Source organism: Aythya marila, assembly GCF_965140915.1.
Source record: "Aythya marila genome assembly, chromosome: 21".
NCBI lineage: Eukaryota > Metazoa > Chordata > Aves > Anseriformes > Anatidae > Aythya > Aythya marila.
In genome coordinates, this window is record NC_139062.1 from 5,695,416 (window position 1) to 5,719,848 (window position 24,433).

A 24,433-nucleotide genomic window follows, 5' to 3' on the forward strand; every position below is an offset into this window, starting at 1 on the left:
GATAGCATTTCATTTATTTTAAAACCCTATCTTAAAGCTTTAATATCACATCCATTTTAAATCACTTCATTTGAAGGTGCCAGCAGGGGGGATCATCTGGCAAAGAACATGGGGAAAAAAAGACAAGTCTTACTTGTCACTTTCTGAGACAAAGCTTCTTACACTTTTTCATTTAAGATTGAATGTCCTTAATTTTGTAGCTTCACGATAGAATACAGACCAAAACCCTGCTGCCTGTAGATGTGGGTACGTTGGTACAGGCTTGCAGGAATAGCACGGCTTGCTAACAGTGAAGTCTCAATTCCTGCATCTAAGAAAAGAACAGATGGACTTCAGGAACGGCAAATGGACAACTAACTGAACGGCAAGCTTTCCTTACACGAATACATAGCCCATATGTGCTTAGAAGAATCAAAAAACATTTTGCTTGATAAAAACCTATCCTAACTTGGTGGGGAGTCTTCACTTCAGCAGCAGTGTGATTTAGATCAAACCCTTGAAGATTGAAAATGGTCAAATAAGATGAAACACTGTGCAAACAACAGGCAGCACTGCCAAGGCTTGCTACCTTACTACTAGTAGCTACCTTCCCCTAGGAACTAGGTGAACTCAGTGATACAAAGATGAAAACGATGATGCATGGATGAAAATAATGAGCCCATATTTTAAAATCTATTCCACATTATCTAGTAAATCAAAGATCATCTGAAAACAAAACCAGGCAATCGGTCTGAACTTCCTATTATTTGCTGTAACACTTGGAAAGGTAATAAACAAGCATGGCAATGATACTCCTCCAACATATTAGTCCAGACAAAGTAATCATCTCTGATGTTTTGTTTTAATTGGATCATCAACCCTATGTGCAAGATAGTTCTTCCCTTCATACACTGTAGAAATTAAAGATTCCCATACTTAACACATACCTAACGTATACAAGGAGATTAGCGTCATTTCTCAGTAATTCAGCTGAGAAGCAATAACGCTAAACTTTGGCGCATATGTTCTGTAACACATAGCTCTGAAAGCTGCAGTAAGAGTGATGCAACAAAATAGGAAACATCTACCCAATTTCTCTGCCCTCTGCCTTTTAAGAAAGCTGATAGAGAAACGTCTGCCCAACTCTACATAGCAGTATCACCGAGGAGACCCTACAAGTGACTGCTCACAGGCTTGGCTGATGTAACCACTACTCCAGGCCCCTTTGTTGCCCCTGTTGAGGACATACATGTAGGTACATCTCTACTACTACCTCTGAGAAGCCTTTATTCTCCTTGGTGCAAGGTTATCACGATATTTGACTGTGGTGCTCTGTGCAGCCTGTCTTTCGTAGTGGGCATTCAGACCAAGCTAGGTTACAATCTTGCTTTGTTCTGGTGGGAGGAGATGACTCACTATTTGTTCCGTGAGACTACAAGGAGACACCTTGAAGCAAAAAATGGCTTTGAAGTGCCAGCTTGCTTCACAGAGCAGATGGCTGGGATAGGCTGAGGTTAAAGACATTCATTATAAATCCATCATCAAACTAGGACATAGATGTACAGTGATTATCAGATCAAGAGAATGTGCTCAGAATGGCAACTTCTCTGTTGCTGCCTGAGCTACACAAGGCTGCGGCCAGGCTTTGGTGAGCTGGACCAGACTCTCCTTTCACAGACCTGAGAGCAATACCACCGAATCCAGAAAGAAGCTGGAAAAGCTATATGGCATCTCTCTGCAGAGCGTCTGTAATATCCAAATAGTGCCAGCTAAATGAAATCAGGAATCACCCTCCAATGCAGAAATCACAAACTCAGACTGCTAAAATATGTAAAGACCATCAGTGGAAAAGGCCCGCAGAGTTCTCTCTTTCTGCATGAAACTGGAGAGAAGAAACACACACGCATAGGGCTGCAGAGCTTGCATTTTCCAGGCAGTATCTTCCCTGGGTAAATCAGCATTTCACAGTAATAAAGTTAATGGAGCCCTACCAACCTTTACCAGATAAGGATTGGATCCCAAATAATTTCGTAGTGAAATGAGAATTGAGGCCAACATGCAGCTAGAATTATTTTTGTTTAAAGTATGGTTCAGGTTAAGCAGAAAGCAATTACTTCCTTTGATGCACTCGCACAAACACACTACTCAGTGGTGAATAATCTGCGCCCCATATGCCATTATTGAAGAAATTTGAAGAAATCAGCCTGCATGAAACACTTTCTTCTGAAAACAATGCAAACTTCTTAGCCTAATGATTTCTGTTCCCTCAAGGGATAATATAAATTAGGCTGTGTTAAATCTGTAGTCATTTTCTTGTCACATAGTATAATGTTCATGAGTTTATGGTTAGAACACTCCCTGCTTTCATTTAAAATCCAGTGTGACAGGGTTTATTTTACTTTGCCTGTTAAAAAAAAAGTCATTCCAGACTGAATAAAAAAAATCACTAAAAAGATTTTTCTTACTTTTTTTTTTTTTTTTTTTTTTAAGCTGTGGACATAGTGTGTCTTATTTTGGACTTACTTCAATGTTATACCACTCTTGGAAACATAATTTACAATTAGATTTTGAGTGGCAAAGTAAATACGGCGAAGTGAAAATATGGAATATTTTATACATCACTCCCCTGCCACTTTTTAAACAGTATCATCTAAGGTTAGTTAATGCAATGACATTTGGGACTTGCTATGGGAAGAAAACAGAAAAATCATTTATAGAGAAACATTTTCTTGTTGCATCTTTTTAGAATGCAAAGTAGGTTTAAAAAAAAAAGATCATAATCACAAGGCAACTGAATTATTCTGAATAAAGCAAGGCTCTGCATAGTGAATCAGCATTGATGGGCAGACGTTTCAGGACTACCAGTTAAGACACTGCAGCTCTAAACCAGTACCTAGTACTAATTGCTTGCCACTGTTCCACTCTTCGCTGCCAGTATGTAGGCTTTAACATCACCATGTTAAAATTATGGTAAGTACTCAAGGAAATAAGTAAATCAAAAATAACAGTCACCTACAAAATATTGGTCCTTAATCTCATTATGTCTCATTCCCCCCTTAATGATATTTACGGCACATCTGTCTCATCTCTCTAGTTAAAACCTTGCATTTTTAAAACCATTAGGGGCCATGTTTATATGGAATCTTTTGGAGTTCAGAGAAACATTTCTTCCTCTTCAAGTATACAGTTTATATTGTTAATAAGGACATCTCTATGCATTTGCCCAACTGACCAAAATGACCTTTAAGGGATTTATTCTGGTCATTTCCTCCTGTGACCCAAATTCACATTTGAAGCCAGATCTTCAAAGGATAAAGAGTAATACTTTAACCCACTGCAAATTGCAAACCTAATCTACTCTTAAGAGAGCGACACTTACTCAATTTGAGAAAAATTGGTGGGCAAAAATAGACTAGAACTGTTTGTCAAATGTGTTCACAGTCATTTAATTCCCTGTTAAATACCATGAAGACTACACATTATTTCTGCTGTAAAGTCTTTCAACACTAATTAAAGAGCAAAAGCACTGCACAACACCACTGAGCTATGCCTGGGTATGTTAGTTAGCTGGACTGTATCACATTTAGATTTTAAGCAAAGGTCACAAAGCTGGATTTACTGCTCAATTATTTTTTTGCTCACTCTCCAAGCATAGGGGAGCTTGTAAGGTGGTGTACAATACCTATCTTGTGCTTTCCTTATCTCGCGGTGAGTAGCATGACCAGGAGGAAAAAAAAAAAAGGAATTGTCAGTGTCCAAGCACTACATTCCAGTGATGTCAGCTTGGAGGAGTGACCTCACATATTGGTGAAACAATTGAAGCATGTCTTGCTAGCATCATCGTCTCTACAGATGTTTCTTACTTTCAGTTCTGGGTTGATCAGACAACTGATTTTTGTACAGCCTATTACTACACACATCACATTGCAGTTTCAAATTAAAGCCTTCAAAAAGGCAATTGGTGTTTCACCTGTGAGCAGTGAACTTTAAAAACTCTATCAGCATCCATTTCTGTGTGAAATACTCTTTAAAATGCTGTCTTATTTCATACCTGGGCATGAACTGGCTAACCTTCAGAACTCACCACTACTAGCAGGAATTGGAGAAAAAGCAGCTCTCCAATCAAAACAATGCTGCTTTGAAGCAAACTTGACTCTACTGAACAACTCTAACCCAACCTTCTTCACTCCTTATTTGCTGCTAACCTCCCTGCAAACTTTTCACTTCCCACAAAAACAACAGTAGAAGCCTGCTCTGAAGTGTTTACTTGTATGTTTTTTGACAACCGCAAAAAAGCACATTATGTCTGCTAACCCAATGTTACACAATTCCACACAGCTTCATGGAGCTCTGGGTGGGGTGTGAGAGCTGATGGGAACTGGAGAGACGCATCATAATTCGGGCATTCTGCTTTGCAACAGAAGCTCTCCTGTTGCCCTCTGTCAGTTTAAAATCAAGAGGTTTTTCCTGCTAACTCTTTGGAGTCATACATGGATGATTGGTGAGTATAAACAAAACTGTGTTCTTCCTAGTCTGCTGGCTATTGTTGGTGATTTGTGTTGCTGTACCATGCAGCAACAGTACCAGGCTGGGCTTCTGTTGTTCCAGGTACAGACAAGATATGAAGATACAGAAGACAAGACACAATGGGAGAAGAAGGTGGCAAGATGAGAGTAGGAATCTTATTAGCAACTGAAGTATTTTTATTACAAAGCTTAACTTATCACTGGATGATGCTAGATGATGTATTTGAGGTTATTCTGTCGTTACTTTCTGAAATTCTATGACATGGTTGCATTGCTCCAACATTAACAGGTGGGACATGAAATAAATTTCTGGTGACCTGTGTGTGTTACAGGCTGCTTGGTACTCAAGAGTCTATGGCAGATCCTACTCTACACCAAGAAATTTGATTACCTACTGTATATTTCTGGTTTCTTTATGGAAAATGTATGCGAGGATTTAGCATTTCAATGACACCCCAACCACAACGAATCACGACTTACCTCCGCAGTAAAGCGTCTCGGTTGCCACTAGAGGTCAGTAAAAACGGGTTACAGCACAAAGAGTAACATCGGTCAGCGTGCATTCAAGAACGGTGGGATTCAGAAACTACCCAAAACCCTGCTCCTTTATTCTGGGGGACACGGACTTAAGTCAGGAGCGTGCCAGCTAGCACCCTCAGAAACTAAATTCATTTACTCACGTAGTAGGCAGACAGCACATGCTGAATCAGTAAAAGGTCCTGCACAGAGCTGCTCCCATGGGTTTGAAAGCCAGTACAGAGGGGCCTCTGCTGGGGATGAAGGACTGTCTCAGGCTCAGCATCCCTATCAGGCTTCAGCTGTTCCACTGAGGCTGTCTACAGGGGTGATAGTTACAGCAAGCTCTAGTATTGTGATACACACACCCCCTCTCCCTACCGCACAAGCATGTTGAATCCTATCCACATTTGTAGGTGATTGCACACACAGTGCTTTGCACAGCCAACAGACAAGACCGTTTTTGGTTATCTCTAAGTATGCCTGGCTAGATTTTAGCTGTCAGTGTACAGTGGCTCACCCTGCAGTATGCATCTGAGGGAGACAAGCAGTATGCTCCTCTTTAAGAGCTTCCAGAACCATCCCTTCGAGGTACTTTTTATGTATTTTTATGCTGCTCCAAAAATTGACCCATTAATATTCACATCTGAGTGAGAATCACAGCAGGGATGAAGCTGCCTCAGAAAGATACTGGCTGACTGAGGATGAAATGCTAGGTTTGGACAGTCGCTTCAGGTGATCTTCATTTTAATATTCTGTGGATTAGACATTTTCTTAAACCAATGTGCATGCTTCTAGAAAGTCAGTCTGTATCTCAATTACATTATGCAGATTTGCTTTCTTGCACATTTCTTGGATTCTCACGCATACCAAGATCCAGCATTTCATCAAGGAGATGTATCTGCAGGCAATGTGACAGCTGCTTCCTGGCTCTCTGAGCCGGCAACATTTTATTTGGGTCATGCATAGTATCTTTCCTTCTCCTTGAAGCAGGTAGAATGCCTGCTCATTTCTGATGGTGGGAGATACCAACACAAAAATTATTTTAAAAACCATTTCAGAAGGAAGACTGTCAAGGAAGACAAACTTGCTACCGCACATTTATAACAATGTATAGACAGTGTTTCCTGAGCTAGCAATGCATTGCATGGGAAGCTAAATTCAGCTTTTACACTTAAAAAGTGCAACTTCACTCATCTTAATGGGAGTTACTGCAGTCTGAGAAGATTACATACTCACTGGATCCCATCCATAGAAGGATCCTACACGAGAAGACTTTTCATGTCCACAAAGCTGGAGATGGGATTACCTCCATGCTACCACCTTTGTGGAGCTCAGATTGCAATAATAACGCAACCTTCAGGCCACTTTTTCAAGAGTTCTATTCATGGTGAAATTTACTTTTAATGTTTTGCTGGGGAATGTTTTGCTCTGAAGATCACATAAAATAACATAAAATAACAAAAATCCCAATAGGATCTAAATCCAAGTTCTGACTCATTTACTAGTAATTAGAAATACAGAAAATCAATATTAATAGTATGTTACAGCTGATGCCTACAATAAATAAATATTGCTAACTGGAAGAGTTCAATACTTATGAATTATACATTACTTAGTAGGGGAGACATCATTAAAACTTCATATATGGAAAAAACAAACAAACAAACATACTGTGCAAAATTACTTTGATGTGATGGAGCGTCCAGAAAGGCAGCTTCATAAATAAAGCTTTCCTAAGCCTTGCTCTTCAGTTTGCACTGGATTATGTGGGTGTCAGCTTGCTCTGTTCCTTGCTGTTCTGAGGGGTGCTAAGATCCAAATAAAATCAGTGCTTTCAGGGCTTTATGTTGGGTTGAACAAAATGCTACAAACTCTACACAAATATAAATCTTCATTTTGAGGCATCATGGTAGGATGAACCTGCAAGTAAGAGCAGAACCCAGTCAAAATAGTTGAGTTTGAGATAAGACCTCTGCAAAAGTAGTCAACCTTACAGGATAATGAAAAAAAAAGCACCATAAACTTGTGTCTAAAGTATGGGTAGAAATTTGCTGAAACATTCACTGACATCTCACTGGAAAGTTTGGTAGGACAGATCATTTTGCCAATTGGATGCAAGCTTTGAGCCCATAATAAAACTTGCCGACAGAAAGGTGTGACCCAGTTTCTTATTCCACCACTGAACCATTTGCACAGCTCTAAATATAAAACTGATGATAACATATCCATATTTGTTGCAAAGGGAGCGTACTGCATGAACTGCACCAGGCAACAAGTTGTATGTTTCCAACCATGCTGCAAAACCCCTCTTTTACTGTTTTTACATACAAATAAACATGAAAGCCCATGATGAAATTATAAATATATTTGTGTTATTTTTAAACATGGCACTACATAGTGAAAGTCATGTCATTTCATTTCTTTTGAAAGAATAAGAATAACATAAGACAGTATTGATACAGAATCTCCTCTTGCTGTCCCACTTAATTCCGTTCCATTGTGTTTTTAGAAATAATAATCTTAACAATGGTAGCATTAAGTCACATTGAATAAGCTGTAGAGCTAACAGAAGTAAACACCCTTGTGCTGGTTTTAACCTCAGTGTGGTGCAAACTCCATTCCAGTTGTGTTAGCTGGTGGAGTAACTCCATTGATGTCACGACTCCACAGCTAAGTCGTGCTGATGTGAGATCCCATTAGATCTGTCATGTAACTTTTGCATCAGCCTTACATACATAATCATTACACACAGCCCCAGTACAGTGCCTCCCTCCCCCTTGTATATCTCAAAGCACTTAAAAAAAAAGATAAATAGTTCTTATGATCTTCATTTCATAGGTAGGAAAACGGAGGCACAGACAGAAAAAGTGATTTGCTGAAAGTCTTCGAGCTGGTCGCTGTTAGACAGGGACAATACCCAGGTGCCCTGAGTCCTGACCTTGTACCCCATCTACTGGACCACAGTACCCCTCAGCACACACAGTGTATTCACTCCTGTCTGCCTGAACAATCAGTGTGACAGATACAAGAGATTTGGAACCAACTGTCCATAAAGTCCATTCATGTTGACTGAGCAAGGCAATATTATAATCAGAATGATTTTAAGAAAGGATAGCATTTACAGTAGTTAAATAGATGCTACTTTTTATCAGTTCTATTTTTTTATAATAGCATACAGTCCTTAGGTTGCTATTACTATGTTATTTTGTAGTGTAAGTAAGCCCTCATGGCTATTCTAGATAATACTTCAAATACACAGAGCTTTAAAAAAATATTTCCATTACAAATATTTTAAAAATATACTTATCCTAAAAAGCTGTCCGGCACTATTCCAAAAATCACTTGTAATAAATGTCTCTTTTCATTTTAACAAAAATATCTACCGTTATATAGAAGAGCTCAAGTTTTGACAAATCTATAATAGTCAGAAATATCTTGGGCCTGATTCCACTCTTGTTTATACAGTTGCCATTTTGGATCACGGTGTTTACTTCAGTTGTGTTACTCTAGTATAAGCAGGAGCAGAATATAGCCCTTAGTGCTTTAAAATAACTAAACAGACTGAATACTGCAACAGTTCCTTGGGCCTAGCATTACAGGGATGGGAATTCCTTTACTTCAATGTGTCTGAAAATGCAAAAGAATCTTGTAGTCAGTATTTGTGCCATAATCAAAGAGGTGCCAGGCAGCTGCATTGGATGACTCAGATCTAGAACCATATTTCACCTATAGAGAAGGAGTTTTGGCTCAACGATGCCTGCAACTGTGCCATTAAAAGAAGAATTAATGTTTAGAGAGAACAATTGTAGAGGGAAAATGCCAACCTTCCTATGCTTTCTACAGTTCTAGGAATCGTTTTAATTGCATTTTGTTACTTGAAATACTGTGTGAGTTATTAGAATCTCCCACTGCTTACTTCTAGGAAAGAAGGTTTTAATTTGCTTCCATATTTCCAGCTGAAATGCCTCCATCTAGTCAGTTCTTTTCAAAGTGCATTTGAAACAAGCTATTAAGTGCTTGCAGGAATCTGCATCTGACCGGATGGACAATGTGGAGGCTGTTAGTCTTTTTAAAACACTAGATTTTCTTCCCCCCTTTCTTCCTTTTCCTTCCAGCCTTCAAACTGAAATGCACTGTTTGATTAAGGTTCATAGAAATTAGTCTGATCTCATTGCATCAAGATACATATGCAAGTAAAACTAACAGCCTCAGATGCAAACAGCAAATCCTACCTTTGACCTTCACAAAATTAGAATGCAACCTTAAACATTGACTTCATCTAATTCATACTTAAAGCTTTTAGTCTAGTTTTCTTCCTAGACATTGATGATGAACTTACAAACCAAGGAGATTTAAGTATATAGACTAAGTTCAGTCCTCACTGTCGTCTTCATCATCATCGTCATCTTTACTGGGAGCACATCTTTGGAAGCAGTGTACTATAGTTGCTAGGAAGAAGCTTGATAGAATTGCAGCAATGGAGACTGCGACTCCAGAGAAGATGATGATAAAAAGGTCCGTCAATGACAAACTAAATTTGCATTCACTAAAGCTGACCTCAGATAATTCATTCAGAAAGATTCTTCTATTTTCTACAGGCAGGGAGCACTGGATTTCATGGAGACCTGCAAAAAAGAGGAGAGGGAAACAAATCAGAGGAATATTGATGAATCCTTCTGTTGCTCTGGACAGATACTGAATGTCTGAAGAAAGACTTTAAGGGTTAATTCCAGGTTTATGAATTTGTATGAAATTCAGGAAAAATTTGAACAAAATCTGACACTATCTAAAAGCCATTACATAGCCCCCTTGAGCACCCCCTCAAGAGATTACAATATTTTCACCCTTACTCTTCCATGAGGTATGACCTGGGGCTCTGATTTTGAGGATTTAAAAGTGTGAATGTTGAACCCAGTATGCCTGGAGACTCAGAAGTATTTCTCTACTAATTTCTGAACACAAATTCAGACTCCAACACAGGATAAAAGGGACACTGAGTTTCCTTCCACATTTAAGTGCCTTCTACACTATTTGTTTTCCATGCACAAAACTACAGTTGTCTTTTTCTTCTGCTCAAAAAACAAAAAATAAAATAAAATAAAAATATCTTAGGCTTAAAGGATGCTTGTTTGACTCTGACCTGATTTCAACCTTTTCTCTCCAACACTTTTATAAGACACACAGACTAACGGATATTATTCCTTCATGTACTACTGAAGAATGCCTACAAGTGGGTTCTTCATAGTAAAAGTAAAAAAAAATCAAAATTTAAGCAATGCTGAGAATATAATTTGGTAGTAGGCAGTAAAGGCCTTCTATTCCCTCTTCATTCACACCAGGGAAAATAAGGAGAGTATATTAATGGGCTGGAATGGAACACGTAGTGAAGTGAATGAAGTCTGTATCACAGTCAGCAAGATAGCTTTTATCTTGCTATTGAGTATATGAATGTAAGGAGGATGTACAAGAAGTGCGTATTAATGACATGAGAGCTGCTGCTGGTTTCCCGGACACACACACTTACTGTCTGCTGATGATCACAAAATGGGATCCTGGTTTCAGACTCTGCATTGCTGTGAGCACTCACTGTACTCGGTGTTTCCATTGCACAGCTGTGCCACTTTGCAGAGAGGATGTGGAATAAGGTTTCCTCTGCTTTTTACAAATTCCATTTTTTCTTGTGCTTGAGTTGCTGTGGTGTATTATGTTTTATTACAAAACCCAGGCTCTTAGCACTCGTGGTACAGATCTGACTAGCTATCTGGATCCAGCCTAGCTGTTACGTTAATTTGAGAGGAAGATTTAGCCAAGTCAGCTGGGGATCCGTTTGATGCATCACCCTGACTTATTTGACCCGGTATCAATGCTGATTGTATGAAATTTTGATCTCTAAAAGACATCGTGTATCTGCCTTATCTGCCTAAAGTTCTGTTGCTTTCCTTCTTTTCTCACCCACAACCTAATGAAAGCTGCCAGCAGAACAGGACAACAGTCAGCATGCCCGAGGCTGAACGGCTTCCTCTAGGCAAATTGCCACCTGAATACAGGCGACATTTTTTCCCTGAGCCTGGAGCACACTGCTGCTGCGTGGCAGATGGCGAGGCAACTTGCTCTGCAGACCTCTGAAACCTCTTGTCTGTGGAACTGGCCTGCAAGGGAGAGGAGCCACCCGGTTTCAAACACTCTCCGAGCCTTTTGGAAATCTGGAACCTGCGGTGTTCACACACACCGTGCCTTGTGCACAGGCTGACACAGTGGAGCACTGGAGTGTGCCTGTGACTGCACAGATGGCGAGAGGAAGTACACACTCCTGCACTCTGTAGCTTGTGACAGAGCTCTTTGTACGAACCAGAAGTTAGAGTTGTTGGCACCGAGTCCGTATTTTCTTTTCATCTAGACTTGAGAACAGCAACTCCGGGGGAAGACCCGGAGTGACAAACAAAAGAGGACACAAATGGGCACTTTTCCTATTCAAAGCCATAAGAAATAAGGAAGGAGAGAAAAGCCATAGCCTTCAACTCCAAGACTTGTGTCTTTCCAGTTAGCTTTTAAAAAAGGGAACAGTTTTCAATAAATTGAAGTGGGTAATCAAAGCAGTTACTGCTATTGCATAGAAACAGCAAGAAAATGAGTGTAACCTATTGAAAATTTGTTTGAAGAGGAGTTCCTTGCTAATAGGAAAAGAACATAGCAATATTTTGGCTGAAAAGCCTGGTCTAAGTGAATATGCCATCTAAAATTCCATTTCACTTGTAGCAAGCATAAAAACAAAACAAAACAACAACAACAACAAAAAACTTCATTTTGTAAAACAAACCATTAATAACTGCTGAGTTCTTATCAACACTGCTATTTTCATAACAGCTGAGCTGTGTCCTCAGCGTGTCTAAAGAAAGATTGCACAGGTGACCATAAAAAATTCTACTTTGTGAAAGAAATTCTCGGGTGTCCTCATCTGCCAGCTTTTAAAATTATCTCTGTGCTGCAGTGGCCTTGCTGAGCTGGAGTAGGAAATCTAAGCTTTCACAATGAAGGCAGAAAAACAATATATTATAAAGAGAGAGAGAGAGGAAAAACAAAACTAAAACCAAGCAAACAAAAAAACAACTAGCATTCTCAACAGCTCTACTTACTGCAGCCCTTGTCTCTAGAAATAACTTGCTGCTGCAGCATCTGCTCATGATCCTTGAGGGAAAAGAGCCCAATTGTTCATCAGCGTTACCAGCAGCAGTTTTGCCACAGACCTAAATGGAACCTGTAGGCTCTGAGCTCTATTCCTCTTCCCCGATGCTTTCACCTAACATCACAGTACACAGAATACAAACCGAAGAGAATTGCCAACATACCAAGTCATTGAGAGGATATTTCTTGCTAGGAGAATCAGTGTACTGTACTGATTTTGAGTCTGATTATACAATGGAGAGATATAAAAAAGCTCTTCTCTCTCCATGTAGCAATCAGTACTGAAATCTAGGTCATGTTCTCAAACCAAATAGATAAGATACAATTTTTCTACTTGCTTTATTTTTCAACACTCCAAGGTGCTAGCTTAGCCTCAAGGATTTTTTGTTTGTTTGTTTGTTTGTTTGTTTTTCAGACGTCTTAGTCATTGAAAACAGTAGATGCCAATAGGCAAAACACAACATCATAAACCAGAGGCCGGTAGAAAGGCCTTGCTAGTTCCCAGCTAATGCTTCACCACCCTAAGTATGCACCATTTGCCCAAGACATGAATGAACTGACTTCTATCCACACACAAGGCAGTCTGCTAAAATCATACTGGAAATCATCCTGGAAAGCTAGAAGGACTGCAGTGCGCAGTGGAAACACAGCAGTGACAGAGGGAGAGAGGAACGTTTATTATTCCATCCTGCTCAGTGAACGTTGGTTTGTTTTTTTGTTTCTTCTGGGGGTATTTCAGCTGTGTTGTGACACTATTGCAAACCCCAATACAGTTAACAGAACCTTTTATTTTGGCCCCAAAGAGAATTTGGAGTACTTGGAAGGGCCTGTATTTGTAATAGGAGCAAGCTTAGCAGCTTTATTTCTAGTGACACGAGGAATTTCTCCTCCTAATGCTAATGCAGCCAGTATTAGACCAGAGCTTCCAATTGCTTACCTGAAAACACCTCAATGTGAAGGTCGGGGCATGTCTGCCTAGCACAACACACAAACAATGCCATTTCAGCTGCTTCCTTCCAGAGCAGTATGGAACTTTGTGTTACTAACAGTAGGTTGGCCTTAAGACATGGGCATCCAGTGTGTGCAACACTGATGTTACGTGCTCCACCTCTCCTGTTACATTCGTGCCTAGCAACATGGCCAGTTTTGTTCTTTGCTTAGGCAGAAAGTAATCTGAAAGTAATCCCAGGTTATCACACACCCTCTACACGAGCACCCTCCACACAAGACTTGCAGAGGAGGACAGTGCCATTTAACCTTAGGGGTCGGTTTTCACACATTTTGACTACTTGAATTATATCATTTTCTGTTATATAGATGCACTTTTAATTCGGTACAACCTGTTTAATTTATTCTTTTAAAAAATCAGTCAGGCTTCTTGTAAAGGGTATCACAAGGAGGTTCAATATTTATTGCAGCAATAAAACCTTTGATGATAGTTATATATATCTCATTGCTCCCACAACATGTTCAAAGAGTTGCTTCTTCATACCAAACAAATCTGTAAATGAAATAACAAGTGTGAGCACGTTATAAATATACAGCTTGTTATTTTGGTCAGGGCCAGCACATTATCTGTAAAAACTCCAGCTGTCTCAAGGACAATGTCACGCGCTCTTACTTTCTGCTATGTCCTCTGAAGAAGCAGATGCACTACACTGCCAGGCTGTAATGAATTGTTTGCTTTTAAAAAGGGAATGCTTTGAAATCCTAGTCAAGGGCCAGGTGCTAGATTCTGCATAGGCTGGTCTCTAAATACTGAAAAAATGGGTTGAAATATGGGTCTGTTCCCAGAGGAATAGATATCTAAGTTACGTGGGGAGTGTGAAGCTGTTGGAGCTCTAGAGCCATAATTTTTAAAGGGAGAAGCAGGGGATTTTGTTTTGTTTTGCTTTGCTTGTTTTGTTTGGTCTTTTGTTTGGCTGATATTTTGACTGCATTGTGAGTTGTGCCTTTGTTTTATATTCCACTGGCTGAAGACAAGCAGCAGCACATATCACTTACACAGGTCGATCTAACTATTTGCAGGACTCCTTGTGTCATGATTTCTTAATACCTATGCTAACTGTACCTTTTATTGGACAACTTCCGAAATTCATTATTACTTCAATATTGTGGGCTTTGCCTGTTAACCGTCTGTAACTGGGAAATCTTGCTCTATTTTGGAGGTTGAGTTTAAAAAAAGAAAAAGAAAGGGAAGCCCCAATTCTATTGGGTATTTGTAGACTTCGAATAATACAACTATTAAAAGAAATATATATATAATTATATATAATCTAATATAACAATGTACAGCAATGCACACTAGTATGAGATTATGAAAATGCCCACTCATACATACACTGATACATGTAGGAATACATGCAGAGCAATGTATGAAACAAGCCACAAATGTGTGTTTAATGTAAATGTATTCATTCCAGTAACTGTAAGAGCACTATAATATGCTACTCAAATATTTTAGGAAAAATAAAATTGATATTTGCCTTTTTGGGTGGAATTCAGCTGTTCTCCCATGGCACTGAATGTAGTTTACACGGACTTGAAATGTTTAAGTGTGGTGTTTTATTTCTTGTATGGTATTTTCCCTCCAGCTATAGTTCTCTTTAGTCGACTTAAACATCATCACTAATGTATTAGATCTATTAATAAGCAGTGAGAGAGGCCTTGCTTCTGAAGAGATATGGAATTTCATTAAAATTAGCCTCAAGCTATCAGAAAAGTAAGGCTTAAAAAAACCTGAAGCCTATATTTAGACCTCTAAATAAATTTTTTTAATGGCCAAATGCCCTAGAGTCTCCTAGTTTAACATCAGAAGGTACTTTATATTTAGCCATTGAAGCAAACTGTCAAGTTTAACATTAGGTGCCACACTGCAAACTGTCCTCACATCTTGAAATCCTGAGAGATGGAAATACTCCAAAAAACCTTTGGATGGAAGAAACAGCGAAAAGGCAGTGGCAGCCAGATCATTTTACTGAAAATGCCTTGGATATCACCTTATGTATTTTTATATATATACATATATATAGAAACAGATCTGTTGCACTTGTTAGGTATACTTATTTATCTTAGGAGTTTCTGCATGAACAGAATAAAAGCTGCTGAATGGGCATTTTTAGGGCTTTTAATTCCTTTCCAAAAACTGGATATTATGTTCTGTACTAGTGATGTGCTAACATGTGCATGATATCCCGGGAAGAACTGAGCTGTAATGGACAGAACAGTCTGTCCTGATTAGCAGAAGCTTGCTCTGGTTCTATATTAGTACATGAAATTAAGGCAGCCTTGTCTACATAGCAGATGAACATAGGTACTGATAAAGAATGGTAAGTCAAGAGGACTCACAAAAAGCTGAGTTGTGTTACCAGCTTTTAGTTAGGTTAGAAGGTGAAATGAAGCTTGTACTCACATATAATTATGATGCTGTGTTTTGAAGACAGTGTTTACCATCTTCAGTAAGCCCCTAAGGGCTACTCTAAGGGCCTGGACTACAGAAGCGTGATTTTTTTTTATTTACAGAATAAATTTATTTAGTAGTATATCTTGGATTGGAATGGGATTATAAAAGGACGTGGAGAACCAAGAGATGATCACCTCGGGCACAGCCTTTCTAAACAGGCTTACAAAAATCATTCCATTCTCACTGCACTGATTCACTTCTGAATCTCATAACTACTGCTTTTTGTACTGAATTCAGTTCAAGCACCCAGCTCCAGAAGGCTGATTACAGTCTCATCGTCCCCTGCTCTTAGCTTTTTTCCTGCCTCTCCTCTCACTACCATCCTTCCCTCCTATTCTTTGCATGGACAGTCCTTACATGGAAACACAGCACTTTACTTTACCACGGTTTAACTATCCGTCCGTACTGGGGAGGTACCAGCTACAGAAGTCCTAAAAGTAGCTAAATAGAATCTGTACCAATACTGGCACTCAAAAAATGCTCTGGGTCTCTTAAGGATCTGTAATCTTGTGTACAAAACTTTCCAAAGTGGAGCAACAATTGATTAAATGAGGAGGAAAACACGATCCTAGATATGGCCTTCATGTTGTCACATCGGCTTTGCAGTCCTCCCCTATAGATCATCTTACTCAAAACATATATTGCCTTCATTTATCAAAGAGAGTAAAAACCTACAAGGAATTCCATCTCTGGCCAATCCTGAATGAATTTTTCAAGTCTCTCTGGAAATGTCAGTGTGTAAATAAGAATGATCAGTCAAAAACTTCTCAGTAAATTGTTTCAGGTCTATCTAATACTGTTTTAATAAAAAGGGCAGCAGAACCTTTCATTCATGCAATGAATGACTCTGCACAACTTCCTGAAATGTTTTTTACAAAGAAACTACCGAGAAGACAAAAAAAAAAAAAAAAGGAAAGAAACGAGGGTAAGATGATGGAAAGGAGACACTCTGTCACACTGAGGAATACTCAAGCACTAATTAAAAGTCATGTTAAAAATGCATTAGTCATTAGCAAACGAGGCACAGCTGCCCAAAGCATGTTCACAGAAAGTAAAAACCAGCAGCAGATTTCTACAAAGCACTCTAATATGTCGACTGCAGACCTTTTGCATTTGCTTTTGCTATGTGCATTTTAACTGAATCCATTACCTTCAAGATGAGATGCTCAGAAGGACTCGAGAAATTTCTTTTGTAGTGTCACGCACTCTAAACAGCACCTTTCACCAAAAACTTATTCCATCAAAGCTTGTTGTACTTAAATGATGAAACTGCAGCATTTCTGAAACTCAGTTCTGCAGGTAATGGACGCCCACAGCCTTCTGCTGGATGAACCCAGAGTTTCAAGCAGTATTATTGGAAAAATTAGGTTAAGAGACAAGGCAGGAAAGGAAAATTGCATTTATAGGAAAGATAGAATGTGATACAGAACACAAACTTTGAAAGTAGAAGAAAGCCCTTCCATACGTTAGAAATTGGTGAGTATTTTTGTAAGATTTCCAGCTCCCACCACAGCAGAAAACACAAATCTCAAAGGTGACTTGATGGATGGATGGATGGATGGACGGACGGACGGACGGACGGACGGAAGGAAGGAAGGAAGGAAGGAAGGAAGGAAGGAAGGAAGGAAGGATAATGGCAAATTTCCTTGGACTAAATTCAAAGCTTTGAAGTGTTATGCACAAAATATATTTAACCAATAATCATCCTTCCCCTTTATTCAGTACCTTTTTTGCTTTCTATCATATTTTTCTTAATTACATCTGTCAGATTCCTAACAAACCCTCTTCTTCTTCCTCTGCCTTCTTCAATTCCCATTTTAGAGAACTTCAGGCTTATCATATGTTTTTTGTAAAATTCAAGAAGGTAAAAAGGATTCTGTGGAACAAATACATGCAAGTAGAAACTAGAAGATAATAGCATACATCTCAAATGTGCGATTTCCTTGAATTCTTTGAACAACACATTCAAGACCAAGTTAGACTTCTGTTTTTTCAAGATATTCTTTGTTCTGAGAGTTTGTTTGCCCCACCATGGAATAAAACCTTCCATGAAAGACAACTGTCTTCAAGGGGACAGAGATCTTACAGAAGCTTTTCTATTTAAAAATAAATAAATAAATAAATAAATATTATCCAGTATTCTTTATCTCCATACTCCTCCTACTGGGAAGCTTTTAATGTGCATCATCAACCATCATGCTGCCATTCAGGCTTATCAAATGCTTCTGAAATCAAACTCACCCTTCCACAGAAAATCTTTTAAAGTTTTACAACTTAGCTGTCTCATTGTGACCTACAGTGAAAACTTTGTGTCTTCTCTAGGAAAAAAACAACTGCTATGTGTCCTCCACTTAGCATCATTTCACTGACCTTCACAGTTCCTTCCTCTGCACTGCATTATGCACACTCTTTCGTTTTTTTAATCCATTATTAACCAAACAAAAGGGTAAAAATGTTGTTTGGTTTTCAAGGATGATGAAAATTCGATTATTGATATCTGTCTGTCTTACAAACAGAAAAATATATTTGCTTTTTTATTTTTTTTAAAGCAGGTAGCATGCCAAGTTTCATTGCAAAACTTTTAGGGCAGTTTCTTCATTAAGTCTGCCTGCAAATTTGGCGTGTGAGAGTAGTTCCTTATTGCCAATCAATGCTTTAGTTAGAAATTTAGGTTGGATGCATAAATGCTGGGATCTATAAAATGATTCAAATCCCAGCTGCTTGTGTGCAGCGACAGGCTAGATTTGCAAAGGCAGCACAGCTGGAAAGAGGCTTTCCAGTCAGCCAGTCAGGCAGGTCAGCAGCAGTTGTAACTTCACAAGCTTTTTCTGGTAGCATGCCAGAAAGAAAGCGGACCTGGCTTTTGCAAAGCTAATGAGTTAAAGTATGTCTTTTGTTCAGATCACTGAGTTCTCTAGAGGCCTTAATTGCAGAGGTAGAGAGTTTCAGGATCAGTTATCAAGATTTCTGTTCTGATTGACAAAACTCAGATTTTTAAAGCAAGCTGGTGTTTCTTTTGCAAAAAACAAGGGCAGGTTTGACCAGCATGACATTTTACTGCAGTGCTAAAATTAAAAGGTGGAACAGTGGCTAGGTTTCGTAAACAGTTCCAGCTTGAGTGATTTCTCTCAGACATGCAGACAGGGCACATTAAACTATTTTAAGTGTCACTGAAAGTGAAGAATCAACATGAACTCCCTATACATAAACCTGCCAGTGTATTTCTCCCAGCCATTTATCTTCTCTTGCTACTGGTTCTGGCTCCCCAGGGACTGCCATGCAACACTTCCAACTGCACGCCTGGATCCTACTTCATCCACAGGATGGTTGGAGCATGTTTCTTTTCCACTTTGGCATACCTGTTCCCTTCCTAGTCCATTCTGAAGCATCCCAAACCAGCAGAAGACACACATGACACTGTACAGAGCCTTTAGCTTCTTTGCGGCTCTTTGTACTTTGTGTGAACACGCTGGGGATCACTGATGCAAGTTTCTGTCATTCACCTTTCCATATTCTTTCCCTTCTCAGTAAATCCAGGTCATAAAGTTTGTCATTTAAAGGCTGGGGAACATCAGTCTGTCACTAAACTGCTCTGTAGCATAAATCACTGCATATTCTTAAAGAAAATCAAGCAAAGAAAAATCCCAGCCAACCTTTTTTCCCATCCTTCTGTCTTCAATTCATAGAGCAATGGAAATGCTCGAGCTTCTGCAGCATTACAAGAGACAAATATACAGCCAAGATAAGGAAGCTCTTTTCTTGGACCCTGAAAATGTGTTCTTACATGTATATTTCTTTTTTGCAGTGTTTCCGGACAATGCCTGCTGCCCTACTTATCCTGATGTGTTTGCTGCAAGAATACTTCCTGTCTGAATTTAAGAAGAGATTGGACTGTGAACTTAGGCACATGGTCTGAACTTTTGGGTAGACCCGTGCGGTGTCGAGAGTTGGACTTGATGATCCTTAAGGGTCCCTTCCAACTCAGGATATTCTATGATTCTATGATTCTATGAATACTCGCCTCCAACCTCATAGCAGTATCATGAGGAAGCCAGTGAGTCTGAATGCTGAGTCTTTGAGTTGCTCTTCCCACTCCTCCCAAGGAAGAGGTAATACCACCAGAAATGCCAGGCAGACAGGGCTTTGGACAAGTACAAGCAGACAAATAATGCTGACATGATGAGCTCTTAATCGGTAAAATGTTGCAACTTCATTAAAAACTGATAACCGTGTATAAAACATGATCAAATCCCAATCCTAAGAATTAGTTCTACGTGGACTTTCTGAAAGTTGTATTAAAAGGCACTCAACTGTGGCCATACTGTTTTAAAACGGCACCGAGAGGGTCTTTTCTTTTGGGGATTAGTTTTGCCCTCACCTTCAGGAATAATGTTGTACTAGTCTATGAAAGGAGGCAGCCAGCATTGTTTGTGACAGCAGCTCACAAGGAGCAATCAAGATGCTGAGTTTGCGTGCTCTTCTGAAGCCTCACCAACATGACTGGCTGCAAAGAAATCGGTAGATCTGGACCTGGGACGAAACGCAAAGCAGAGCATTTGCTTAGGCAATGGGCAGGAGGGCAGCTATGAAAAGCAGCCATTTAAATACCTGCTTCTTTCCTCCTTGTCTTCCCAAATTAAACCAAACTGAAACAGGCTAGTAAATTATTATTTTTCGCTTGTTTGACTGAAATGTAGTTTCCATTGCTTTAAATGAGCTAAAATACTGTTAAAAAAAATAAAAATCTGTAAGCTTGCAAGAGGCTGGGGAACACTGACAATGATATGGAAAAACTTAGGTTCTTGAGATTTCCAGTCATAAAAAGTGCAGATAAGCTTAAAAAACACTGACAGGACAGAAAAGAAAGAGAGATGGGCTGCAACAGGCTCTAACTGAGCAGACTCAGTCTGGACAAAGGGGAAGGAGCTTAAAGTTCACGAAAAGATGGAAAGCATGGGGAGCCAGCAGGAGGGATGGGCAAATACTTGGCTCAAACAGAGTGAACTTTCACTAGAGCACTGGGGAGGTGGGGGAACAGCCAAGGTTTGGATTGGTGCACAAAGGGTAAAGATTTCAATGAGGCAGACAGGAAAAAAAAATAAAAAACTTTTCCCTCAAATTACTTCATTATATTATTATTATTATTACTACTACTACTATTATTATTATGATTACTATTATTATTATTTACAGCTAAGAATATTTAAGGCAACCTAGATGAGTATAATGAAAATGCCACCCAAGGTCATGAGCATAGAAAGAGCTTGAATAAGTGATTGCAAACTGATGGTCAAGAGAGGAGACAAAAGACCTCTGAAATTCCTGGGCAGTGTTTTTCTCTTTTTGCATCTGAAGTCAACCAACAATTTACTCGATCTCAGCCCATTCTCCTGAGATTCTCCCCCAGCCTTTTACTTCTCACCACCTTCTGCAGGGACGTCATCCCTTGGACAAAGCCCAGACCCCAGTGATTTCGTGTACACCTGTATATCCTTGGCAGCCCTTACAAGCTTTTGTGCTCCCAGCAGTCGCCCTTCTGCTAGCAGCTGGGCAGCTCGATGGCAGGAGTTTCTGCTCCAGTGCTTGTTGGGAGGCAGAACTGCGAGGTGATCCCCTGCTAAAGCTGGGTTAAGGATGGCTTTGGGGTCAGGTGGGAAATGAGGAGCAAAACCTTGGATTCCCAGGGACACGTGGCAATCTTCCTTGTCCATGCTCCTCTGAAAATTGCTGGCCCAAATACCAGAATTACATATCCTGTATTTTGGGGTGTTCCAGAGCCATTTTAATTTATTCCTAATATTGGAAGCAGTGCTATTTCAGTAAAAGCACCATAATCATGCTATTGAACAGAGTTTCAGAACATCACAACAAAATAGTTCTGGGAAAGGGCTGACAACCACAGCTGCATAAACTGTGGATTTAACTCCTCTGTAGCAGCTTTGTAGCTGACGAGTAAAATGCGAGGAAAATCAGCTTTCCTAAGGAGCTGGCACAGAATATTTAGCTGTTCAAAGGGCTTACTGTAGAAAGAAACCGAGGTCTGGAAGAGAATCAGCTCTGGGCACAATGAATTTAAAAAGGCTCCTTCACTGCCTAGGTGAGTTTAGTCTATAAATTGAAATTATTATGGCTTATTTTTTAAAGCTTATTTCTTAACTGGGAGGAAGACCTGCTGCTAAAAAGAAACCAACATCATTTTAATGGCCTCTTTTGCTGAAAGCATGCAATTACAGTTCGACCAGAAGGCAGCTCAGGTCACTGCAGGCAGGACGCACAGACAGTTTGACCAACAACCCTCCTTCCCTCCGAGACACACGTACAAAGCAACGTGCACACTGTGCTGTAAGCCACCGAGCTTTACCTTTCTGGAGCTTGGATGCATTGTCCTGTATCCAGCTGAAAAGGTTGGCAAAGTCACAGTCACAGACCCAAGGGTTGCCCTCCAAGCGTATAGTCCGCAGGGAGGGCAGCGCTTCCAGGGCTGCCACGTTGAGGCTTTGTAAGTTATTGTCATTCAGTTCTAACACTTGGAGCTGTTCCAGGTTCTCAAAAGCAGCCTCATCCACATCCACCAGGTTATTGTTTCCAAGGCTCAGTTTGATCAGTTTTTCTGCTGACTTGAATATCCCAGCATCAAGCTGCGTCAAATTATTGTAGCTTAAGTCTAAATACACCAGTTTGGTAGAGCTGCTAAAAGTGCCCTCTTCTAAAGAGGTGAGGGAGTTATTCCTGAAGTCCAAATAGACCAGATCTCCATAAAATATAAAGAAGTCAGCTGGTATCGCCTGAATGTTGTTATCGGCTATAAGAAGTTTCCGTACATCCAATGGAAATGGATTAGGAACACTTGGGAGTCCTTGATCCCGGCAGTCTATGGTGTGGTAGTCCATACAGCTACAGACAGCAGGACAAAAATGACCCCCGGGTAAGAAGAGCAGGCAGACAAAGACAGAAAAAGGCAGAAGGCAGAAAGGAAAGCATGGCAACATCGTCAAGGATTTGGAAGCTGTGATAAGCACCACTCCTAAGAGAAGGACATTTTGCCTAGCTGAGCAGCAGTGCCTGGGACTCGTGTGTGTGTGTGCTCGTCTCCAGGAGATCACATATCAGCCCCGATCCGATGGCAGCGGGCTCGGCAGGGGGAGGGAGACAGTGACTGAAGGGGAGAGGGAGGCAGGCATATGTGAGGATTTACACTGGCAGAGAATGATAATGCCGTACAATGCGAGGGAAAGAGCGATGATTGGGTAAGCCGAGGACCTTTCAAAGGACTCCCTTGCTTTTGTGAGCTAAAAAAAGCGGAGAGCCTGGTAGCATATTTGCTGTATATTCCAGCAAACGGGAAATCACACCTAATCCTGTGACTCTGGCAGCAAGAGCTTACGTTTAAAAAGCCCTGCAGGTAATGCACCCAGATGAAAAAAATTATTTTCTTTCTTCACATCTGCCTACATCAAAGTGATCAACACCCGACAGAAAAGCAGGTGAGGGTCAGAAGGATCCGGCTGGCTGCTAAGGTCTCTTTTCTCTTTCATTTGTAAACTAGGTTGCAGAAGAGCAGCAAAGACAAGGAGAAATAGCTTGTGCTGTTTCTGGGTGCCTTGCCAGCTTTTAGGGCAAGCACATTAACATTATTTAAATGACTCATTATCTTTTAATCAACGGGAATAATCTACTGCGGCAACAAAGAATATGGTCTCAAAAATGAGGGTGTTTGTTTTCCTGTTTTAATAACCTAAATGACTACTTTCTAATATGGCACTAGTAATGTCCTTCATGCCAGATAAAAGCAAAAAATATGGATCAGATCTTCAGCTAGTTAAAAATGAATGGATTTTCTTCATTTGCAGGGCAAAAAACATATTTGACAATCAATCCGCCTGCCTCCTGCCTCTCTGCTTCAATCAGCAGAGATGATTTTGCAAGAAGGCATCTGTGTTTTTGTGACACCCCCAAATCCACACCCAGAAAGGTAGGATCTCTGCCAGCTGCAAGCTTAACTTTTAACTCCATCACTCCCTCTTTACATACAGACAGAAATGGGACTCTAGTGCTTGGGCCACACCTATGTGCTATGAACGAGGATTTTCTAAAAAGACAGATTGTATTTTGGTGTGCACATCCTGCAGATTAAAGCACAAACTCAAATGCCATTGGCAAGCTCATCCCCAGGTCAAAGAGAGGCCAGTGATGTTGATTTAAGGTCATTTCATAACTGAGTTCAGAGTACATAACTGAATTCAGAGCATTCATTCAGGACAGGGTACAAAAAATTCCATCTAAGATATCATATCCTCCCGACACCAAGAGTTACATTTACATACAGAAAGCATTACCACCCTCTCCTTCAGTGAGTGGCACTGCTTTTGTAAGAGAAGCCCCCTCCCCTTCCCCTTTCATTCAGTAAAGACCCTCCTTAAACAGCAATCTGAAGGCGAGGCTGTTCCATGCATCTGCTCCACCAGACAGTGCCAGGCACTGCTGTGTCACTCTGCTATTTAGCATTATTACAGACTTATGAGTGAAATGCCACAATATCACTGTTTTTTCAAACACGTTACGCTGCACAAGACTTTGGCTTTGTGTTATGGCTTAAGGTGAGCACAGGGAGCATACCTTTTGCATGCTTCTGTTTCCTTGCACAGCCTTTCTCGTTGGTCCCAGCATCTCTGATGACAGCAGTGCTTGCTGAAGGTGCGCAGCAGGAGCTGAGAGTACCAGCCTGATGCACAAAGGATGAAATCTAGTTGCTAAAAGAGAACTT

General features: G+C 40.1%; 1 protein-coding gene across 2 annotated transcripts; it reads right to left on the reverse strand.

The window, feature by feature from the left end:
* Positions 1–5,181: 5,181 nt before the first annotated feature.
* Positions 5,182–22,737, reverse strand: LRRC38 (leucine rich repeat containing 38). Of its 2 annotated transcripts, XR_014318900.1 has the most exons (4): positions 22,031–22,712; positions 9,582–9,649; positions 6,709–6,944; positions 5,182–5,341 (listed from the first exon to the last, which is right to left on the reverse strand). XR_014318900.1 is itself a non-coding variant. In XM_082776870.1 (3 exons), the coding sequence occupies exons 1-2, from the start codon at positions 22,656–22,658 to the stop codon at positions 9,396–9,398; spliced, it is 882 nt and encodes a 293-aa protein (XP_082632996.1). In that variant the 5' UTR covers positions 22,659–22,737; the 3' UTR covers positions 6,700–6,944; positions 9,364–9,395. The 2 variants fall into 2 exon arrangements, 1 of the variants encoding a protein (XP_082632996.1); XM_082776870.1 differs by lacking the exon at positions 5,182–5,341 and having other exon boundaries at positions 6,700–6,944; positions 9,364–9,649; positions 22,031–22,737.
* Between the last annotated feature and the right edge of the window lie 1,696 nt (positions 22,738–24,433).